The sequence below is a fragment of the Arachis hypogaea genome, chromosome 19 (genome assembly GCF_003086295.3).
Source record: "Arachis hypogaea cultivar Tifrunner chromosome 19, arahy.Tifrunner.gnm2.J5K5, whole genome shotgun sequence".
Lineage (NCBI taxonomy): Eukaryota > Viridiplantae > Streptophyta > Magnoliopsida > Fabales > Fabaceae > Arachis > Arachis hypogaea.
In genome coordinates this window covers 87,000,704-87,009,754 of record NC_092054.1, presented here as the reverse complement: position 1 = coordinate 87,009,754, position 9,051 = coordinate 87,000,704, and the positions used below count along the sequence as shown (strand labels likewise).

General features: G+C 36.1%; 1 protein-coding gene across 2 annotated transcripts; it reads right to left on the bottom strand.

The window, feature by feature from the left end:
- Nucleotides 1–3,652: 3,652 nt before the first annotated feature.
- Nucleotides 3,653–6,687, bottom strand: LOC112779458 (uncharacterized). 2 transcript variants are annotated; one of them, XM_072227984.1, is made up of 6 exons: nt 6,063–6,687; nt 5,309–5,350; nt 4,976–5,028; nt 4,794–4,849; nt 4,650–4,716; nt 3,653–3,737 (listed from the first exon to the last, which is right to left on the bottom strand). In XM_072227984.1, exons 1-3 carry the CDS (start codon nt 6,348–6,350, stop codon nt 4,984–4,986), a joined length of 375 nt encoding a protein of 124 aa, XP_072084085.1. In that variant the 5' UTR covers nt 6,351–6,687; the 3' UTR covers nt 3,653–3,737; nt 4,650–4,716; nt 4,794–4,849; nt 4,976–4,983. The 2 variants fall into 2 exon arrangements, with proteins under 2 accessions (XP_072084085.1, XP_072084084.1); XM_072227983.1 differs by having other exon boundaries at nt 5,309–5,409; nt 6,063–6,684.
- Between the last annotated feature and the right edge of the window lie 2,364 nt (nt 6,688–9,051).

Here is a 9,051-nt window from a genome sequence, read left to right as displayed (position 1 = left end):
AAGACTCAAAGAACTCAAGAACATAAAAAAGAACTCCAAACATAAAATTTTTAGAAAACCAAGACAAAATTTTCGAAAATCACAAGAAAAATAAAAAGAAAACACCAAACTTAAAAATTTGAACAAGATTTTACCAAAGAAAAATTATTTTTGAAAATTTTTATTAAGAAAGACTCAAAGAACACGAAATTACCAAGAACATAGACACATTCAGAGAACAAAGATTAGACAAAGAAAAGAAAAATATTTTTGAAAAGTTTTTTATGATTTTCGAAAGTTTGAAGAAGAGTAAAATAAAAATATAAGACTTAAAGACTCAAACCAAGAATAAAAATTGAACAAAGAAAAGAAAAATATTTTTTGAAAAAAGATTTTTAATTTTTTGAAAAATTGAGAAAAAACAAAAAGTAGAAAAGCTACAAAATTAAAGAAAATACCTGATCTGTGGAGTAAAACAATCCAGCAGTTTGTCCAAACTCAACAATCCCCGGCAACGGCGCCAAAAACTTGGTGCACAAATCCCCACACTTTTGTACAGTTGTACCAACAAGTGCACTGGGTTGTCCAAGTAATACCTGAGCGAGTCAGGGTCGATCCCACGAGGATTGTGGTTTGAAGCAAGCTATGGTTATCTTGTAGGTCTTAGTCAGGCAGATCAGAAGGTTGTTGGATTAAGTATATGGAGTTGGATAAAGTTTCATGAAACTGTGAAAGGAATAAGTGATAGGATTAGAGTTGAGAGTCGGAGTTGTTTGTCTTTCTGAAGTAACTCTGGTACTACTGTCTTCTTTGCTTGTGAATGTTCTTCTTCAATGGCAGGCTGTATGTGTTTGACACTGGTTCGAGCAGCTGCCAATACTCTTACGGATCTGAACGCCAGGTTTCATGTGGATCTATCTCTACTTGAGGGTAAAGTTCTGGCAGGGCATTCTCCTTAATGATCCTACTCAAAATGCCACAGACAAGGTAAGATCTTCCGGATTAGAGAATGTTGCATCTTTGGGTTCTAGTCTCTACCACAGAGACCCTAATCTCCCCAGAAATTGGCTGAACTGATGTCTCGAGAAGTCCCCAACGAAGTCGTGGATTAGCCATCTGAGAGACGTATATTCAAGCTGATGGTTCATCATTGTCCAATGAAAGACGCACTCTGAACCCATGTAGAATGTGATAACCTTATGCCAATTCAACGCATTCATATTGATGAAGAACGAATATACATCTTTGAGATAGAGCAAACACGTATCGGAGAAGAAACAAAAATACTTTTATTAATTCATAGGACTCAGCAGGGCTCCTTAACGGAGGAAAAATGTCGGTAACGATTTTTACAAAAATTCGCGTTGCAAGTATAATTCTAAACTGACAACTAAACCTCAGTCAATGTTTAAATTATTTGTCACAAATACAAACCCAATAAAATCAACCGAAGTATTCAAACCTCAGGTCGTCTCTCAAGGAATTGCAGGGAAGTATGTTTATTATTGGTTATGGGAAAGTATATTTTTGGGTTTTTGAAATGAGGAACAAGAAAATATACATTGCAAGAAAAATAAACTAATAAATAAGAAAAGTCCTAGCAATGGTTGAGAATCGGAATTCCTATCCTCATTATCATTGTCAATTGTGATGGGAATTGTAAATTGCTCTCACTTAGTTAACCTCTAACAATTGAAGGAAAGTCAAGTGAGCAAATCAACTTGAGTTCACAAGTCCTAATCAAAGATTAGAGTTAGTGAAGCTCAAGCCAACTAGCAACTTTCAATCACCAACCAACAAGAGACTTTGACAATTCAAGAGTCTCAAAATTACTCAATCCAGGTTAAGAATACAAAAATCTAAATTAAAATCCACCCAAGCATTTTATCAAACAATTAGAAGGCACAAAATAAAAGCATAGAAAAATAATAAGAGAATGTAAAATCTAAGACTCTAACAATTGCAAGGAATCAATAATAACAAATGAAGAAAGAAGCAATAAACATAAAATACCTCAAATTGCATTAAAAAGGAAATTGAATCTAACATGAAGAGTTCATAAACTAAATTGGAAAAATAGAAAAATCAACAAGAAAAGATAAACTAATATGCTAGAATAATAGAATATAGAATAGAAACTAAATTAAAGCAAGATAGAAATCTGAATTCTAGAAGAGATAAAACTAAAAATCCTAAACCTCGAAAGAGGAGAGAGCCTCTCCCTTTAGAATTCTACATATAAACCTAAAATGTGTATGAATGTATGAATGATTGATTCTCCTTCCAGCTCCACTCTGCAGCCTCTAAGCAGTGTTTTCGGGCATAAAACTGGGTCAAAAGCAGTCCAGAAATCGCCCCCAGTATTTTCAGTTTAATGCAGCATGTGACGCTCTATCACGCGTACATGTCAGCCACGCGTACGCGTCACTGGTCTTTTTCACTGTCCATGCCTAGGCATCAGCCACGCATGTGCGTCGTTCATCTACTGCACCAGTCACGCGTACGCGTCGTCCATGTGTGCACATCTGATGCGGGTGCATCATTTCCTTTTTTTATAGTTATTTTAGTAGGTTCACTACAAGAAAAATACCCATTCAGGTACACTTGAAAAGTGTAGCCAAAAGTGAAAAAAAATGATGCCTTAGGCTACGGCTACGCTTTTTGGGCTACGGCTACGCTTTTTGGGGTGATTCCTATTCAGCCGTAGCATTTCTCAAAGGCTACGCTTTCCTGCACCAAGGGCTACGCTTTTGGCGTTTGGGAATAGGCTACGCTTTTCAAGTGATGCTGTCCAGGACCAAAGGCTACGCTTTTCAGCACTAATGGTTACCAGAATTCAAAAGAATAGGCTACACTTTTCAAGGCTACTGCATCACTTTATAAACGTAACAAATAGCATACTTATAGCTACTTTATATAAGTGTAGCCTTAAGTCCCTCATTATTTTTTTTAATTTTTAATATATATATATATATATATATATATATAATTAATATTTCAATAATTTTTTGTACAATATAATATTTAATAATATAATTACATATATAATTTTGTATTTTTAATTAAATGAATTAAATAAAATAAAATAAAAATAAATATAAAATTATACTAAATTTATTTAAATAATAAAAATTATCTGTAAACAAAATATATTTATAAAGAACCAAAAGTATTAAAATGAAATTAATTTTGAATATTTATACATCTCACACCAAATTAAGCATAGTCATATCAAAATAAGCAAGAGACCACTTAAAATTTACTACTAATACTCTACAAAAAACTAAAATATTATATCTTACATAAGTATTTTCTAATAACTAAACCATATTCCACAATCCATGAATCTCTTCCTCTTGTTGCTACTGTTTGGCCTTCATGTCTCCAAGTTCATCTTTTAAAGTTGTCGCTTTTTCTTTGAGCTATTGCTTTAAAATGTGGTGACCACAGAAGATAACTCAAATCTGCAATCAATTCCAGCAACCAAGTGAATTCTTTTTTAACTTATAAAGCCTAAAGGCAGCAACTTTGACAGGCAACAACAAAAGAATCACCCCATCAATAAAAGAATAACCTATAACTCATCAAATCCCAAATGCCAATATCTCTTACAAGCATTGTTTATAGCATTCACAGCCATCCTAAAAGGCATAAAGATATAGCAGTGAAAGTCAAGTGGCTAGTGTAGTGGGTTCTACTTCTACACACAAAAATTACAGCTGCTACACATTCCTTGTGCTCAGAAATCTCGTGATCATCTGCAAAAAAGTCAAGCATTGCCAACTAATTTGTCATACTTTGAGAAATTAATATTCTCTCTTATACACTAGCATAACATAATCTGAGGGAAAGAAGCAACAAGCATTAAATCAAGTGAGCTTTCTTCCAGAATTAATAGATTGAGCTTTAATTCTATCTTTTTTTTTCATGGTAAGTGAAATTCCCTTTTTTTTTCTTGGTTATCCTTATGTAATACATATTTGAATGAATCAGAAACCATTCGTGGGACAGAAGCAATAAACAAGAAAAGGTGTCACATGTGGTGAATGAGCATCTCTTTGCCAAGTGCCATGTTGTGTGACTCATGATTAAGATTATATGATCGGTTTTGAGTTATCAAGTGAGAAAGTCGTCCTCTCCCTCACATGCTCATAAGCTAAGGTTTTGCTTTTTCAGCCTTTTCTTTTCCTCCTTTGGAAATTCCCGTCCACACTCCAAAACCCAATCCTAACTTAAAAAAGTTCCCTCAAAACACAAATAGAATAGAATAGTAAAACATTTACAAATAAGTATTTTTAAGAAACAAGTTAAACTTTCTGTTTATGAAATTTAGTTAAATTTATACATTTATTGTCAATTGTGCCAACAGGTGAATATACAGTGGGTACATTTAGTTAAATTTAGTTAAATTCATACATTTATTGTCAATTGTGCCAACAAGTGTTGTTTTAGACAAAAAAATTTCATAAGACAAAAATATATAAGTGGAAAATTAAAAGATAACAGTCAAATAGCAATCACAAAGAGCAGAACCATTTGTCCTAATTGGCTTTTGAAACTAACAGTTTAAAACTACATTATGCACATAACTCTGACTAAGCCAATTAGATTCCAGCCACAATACAATTCTACAAAATTTAATCAGAATGTAGCACATAACATTAACATACCTTAACTGCAAGTTCTCCAATAGCCCAGCATGCATTATTTGCTATTGAAATAGCCTGATAAACCAGGCTGCAAAACAAGGAAAGAAGCAGTTCATATGGAAATTCATTAGACACAAAAGAGCACAATCGGTTTTATCATTCTACCTGCCCCAGTTTCGGACATCTGTCCCTCCTCCGAGTCCAAGTCCTTCCCATACTAACTACAACAACACAAACACCATCATGTCAGTAAACAAAATAACTATATATTCTTAATCAGCTGAGGAATTTTGTAGAAGAAAAATTCTACAGATCGATGCAAAGTGAAGAAAACACAAGTCCTCAACCTGATCCATTACTTGAGCAGCATCCTATCTTTTCCAATAGTCTTCGGTACTACCTATACCACAAAAGAAAACCAGTTTATATTAAGCTATTCAACAACAAAGTGTTTTCATAAGTCATAACCAAATCAAATAACTCCTAAGTGATTTCGTAAATTTTGTATTAGGTCTTCTCTCTTTAAAGCCAAGATAAATCCAAGATAAATCCTAAAAAGTTAAAACCCCAACACCAACAAGCATGGTTAACAGAACCGAAACGGCACTGACAGGGTCACCTTTTTTACCTAAATAAATTATTATAGAAAAAATTAATGAAATTGCATAATAAAATCATACATCTGAAGAGCTAACATGGCGAGGGGTGATGGAGCCTCCAATCTGCACCAGTCCATCAGCGGTGAACAATGTAATTCTATCCTCATGAACCCATTGAATTTCTGAGAAATCATTGAAACAAATTAGCAATATAGTACTTAGCAAATAAATTACACCCGTTGGGTGCAGCCCTTCTCGGGACCCTGCGTGAACGCGGGATGCTTGTGAACCAGGCCGCTTTTTTTTTTTTACTTAGCAAATAAATCTCATCAGCATAAAAGAGCAGTATATCATTTTCCAAAATGCAGACTCTGATGAAGGCAATCTCAGTTATCGATCAATTAAAACTTAAAAAGTACCAAATGCCATGAATCCAAAAAGCACTGCACCCTTCAATAACCTAAAAATCCTCTGAAAGTTTATAAATTATACTTGAAGAATACCTAACTCAACTAAAGCAGCAAAATCACTAGGCCTTGAAGAAACAAAATAACCATAACTTAGAGCACATAAACATCGAAAAGAAGAAGCAAAAGCTCCACCATTTTATTTCAACAAAAACTAATTTTAATTTTCAAGATTTCAGCTCAAATATTCTAAAAAAGCACACACATTTGAATATTCTATATACAAAAATATGTTTCACAACTTGCACAATCACAACTAGCGCTGCAGAATCAAATTCCGCAATTGAAATGAACTTCAATTACAACAATCAGTGAAAGGAAAATCCAGCTACTTGAATGAAATTTCAGGAAAAAGAAGGAAAGATTACCAGAGTCGGATTGGAACCACGGGAAAGATCGAAAAGGATCATCACCGGATAGGTTGGAAGAGTCATCGGTGGCTTTGACCACGATATGATGGCGAGAAGAACGAGATGATGAGAAATTGAATGAGGATCTGAAAAGCGGGGAGAGAGGAGATGATAGCGTGGAACGAGAAATTGATGCAAGAGAAGAAGGGAATCTGAATCTTGAGGAGATGATAGCGGTGGAAGAAGCCCTAGCAATGGTGGTGGAGTTTCAGCGGTGACCAAGCACCCCTTTCTTCTCTCCTCCATCGCGTTTTCTCTCTCCCTCGAGCTCTCTTTCACCGGCGCTCGACAGCGGTGGAGCCATATGCGGCGTCGTCGTTTCTTTCCTTCCTTCCCCTCTCCTCTCTTCTTCTCTTCTTCTTCCTGTGCTCCCCTTTTCTGATTTCTTCTCTTTCGTGTGTGTGAGTTGAGGGAGGATGAGAGTGCGTGAGTGAGGCTGAATGGATACGAAAAGGGGGAAAAATTTACCTAATGTGAGAGCGCAGCGAACAGAAGCGACGATGAAGACTAGTGATGGCGTGGTGAGTGGTGAGTGACGAATATGAGTGACTGGTGGAGATGGTGAGTGGTGAGTGGTGAGTGGTGAGTGTTGACTGGTGATGGCGATCCCTTTCTCTGATTTGGGGGTGATGAGTGGCGCGAAGAAGGGAAAAGCTAAGGGTAGTGATGATCGAGTGTTATGTTTTCAGTAGCTAAGGGTTATGTTTTCTGATTTGGCTAAGTGTTTGTACGCATGTATCATTTGGGGAAAATTCAAAAAATTTACTAAGTGTTATTGGACATTTCACTTAGATACATTAGGCAACACTTTTGAAGCGCACCCAAAACTTAATAAATAGGCTACTCTTAAAAAGCGCTCTTTTTGATATAAAAGTGTACCGATAGATATTAACATACGGCTACGCTTTATAAGTGATTTCTATAATATCTAAGGCTACACTTTTTAAATGATGCAAGAATTGTGTTTCCTTTTCTCTAAAAAACAGGCAACACTGAGAAAAGCGTAGCCTATTCTATGAATAGGCTACGCTTTTCAAATGTAGCTTAAAAAAAGTGTGGCTGAATGGGTATTTTTCTTGTAGTGTTTTAGTTAGTTTTCATACAATTTTTTCCAATAAATGAGTAATAGCATGAAAAATCTCTTCATGAAACAATATCTCAAGCATAGGTGAATTTTAGTTAATATACAGGGTAAATATAATAAAATAGATCACACTAAGTGAAGTTTTGATTTTGAGTATTATTAGCACACTTAGTATATAAAGATCATCTTGTATGTTACCTTGATGCACTTTGTTTGTTTAATTTCAGGCCAAAAGAAGCAGAGAAGAGCCACGTTAGTGGCTACGTTAGTGCTACTAACGTGGGCATTAACATGGAAGGAAGGAAAGTTTGGAACGTTAGTGGGAATGTTAATGGCGTTAACTTTGAAGAAGGAGCAGCGTTATTGGCAAAAGTGAGTGCCAATAACGCTAGCGCAGCAAAGGAAGACCCACGTTAATGGCCACGTTAGTTACACTAACGTGGGCATTAACGTGGAAGAAAGGAGACAGCTGTGAAAGTTAGTGGAAAAAGTGAACGCCACTAACGTTTGCGAAGCAAAGAAGGCCTACGTTAATGGCCACGTTAGTTACACTAACGTGGACACTAACGTGGACACTAACGTGGGCAAAATCTCACCTGGCAGCCTGACCATACCTTCTTCAAACAAGAATAACTTGAGCCACAAAGCTCCAAATGAGGTGATTTCAGTGGCATTAGAAAGTAAGATTCAAGAGCTTTCCAAGCATATATGGCACTAGATGGTGGACACTAAATTTGAGGGAGAAAACCTGCCCCAAAAGTGCAAAGATGAACATGGTATCAACCTGTAGTAAGGCTAGCTGACCTCTTCACCTTCCAAGAAGTGTAACTCGAGTTGTAGAGCTCTAAATGATGCGCTTCCAATGGCGTTGGAAAGTAGACATCCAGGGCTTTTCAACAATATATAATAGTATTGGATGTACATTAATTTTGAGCTTCAGATCCTGGCAATACTAATCCTCTGAACGCGGACGTTATTGGCACTCACTTTTGCCAATAACGCCAGCGACTATGCCAGCGACCCTGTCCCCTTCAAAGGAGCATAACTTGAGTTACAGAGATCCAATTGAGGTGATTCTAGTTGCGTTAGAAAGCTGAAATTCAGAGCTTTCCAATAATATATAATAGTCTATAGTGGGCATGAAATTGGAGCACAAACAAGAGGCATCTTTTAAGCCCCAAAAACACCAACTGGGTAGCAAGTGTGACGTTAGCCACACTAACTTCAGCACTAACGCCACACTTGTAGCGTTAGTGTGGCTAACGGTAGCACTAACGATTAGCACTTGGACCTCAACTTGATTCACTTCTCTCTCAAGTCCACTTCAAAGCTCAAGCAAGCAAGCCCACATTTGTCAACCAATCAAGGCCACAAGAAGCATCTAGAATAGTTAATTTTCATTTCATTGTAATTTACTTTTAATTTCATTTTGTAATTTAAGAGAGCCTATAAAAAGGCCTTAGTCTCTACATTAAATTCATTATGGAACGGAGAATTGAAGGAAGGGGGAGAGAGTGAAGACCGATTCGAACTTCTGTGAATTGGCACACTCCAAGGGGAGTTGGTCTTCGGACCCCTCCCCTCAACCACTCTTCTTCCTTTTCTCTTTTTTTCTTCCTTAGGAGTAGTTTTGTTTTAGTTGTAATTTTCATTTATGAACTTTGAAGTTTTATTTTCAGTTTTAATCTTCATCTTTACTTTTCTGCACTTTCTTTCTTTTCTATTTTGGTAGAGCAATGATCAACTAACTCTTTTCGTTGGGTTAGAGAGCTCTATTGTGATTCAATGGATCAATTGTAGTTCTTATTCTTCTTCTTCTTTCTTTTTTCTTGATTTTACTAGAGAGCTTTCGATCTTCATCCA

Coding starts and splice junctions, on each gene's coding strand:
- LOC112779458 (XM_072227983.1), bottom strand. CDS start 6,350: ATGGAGGAGAGAAGAAAGGGGTGCTTGGTCACCGCTGAAACTCCACCA. Junction 5,410..6,062: donor GTGGTTCCAATCCGACTCTG/GTAATCTTTCCT, acceptor ATGATTTCTCAG/AAATTCAATGGGTTCATGAG.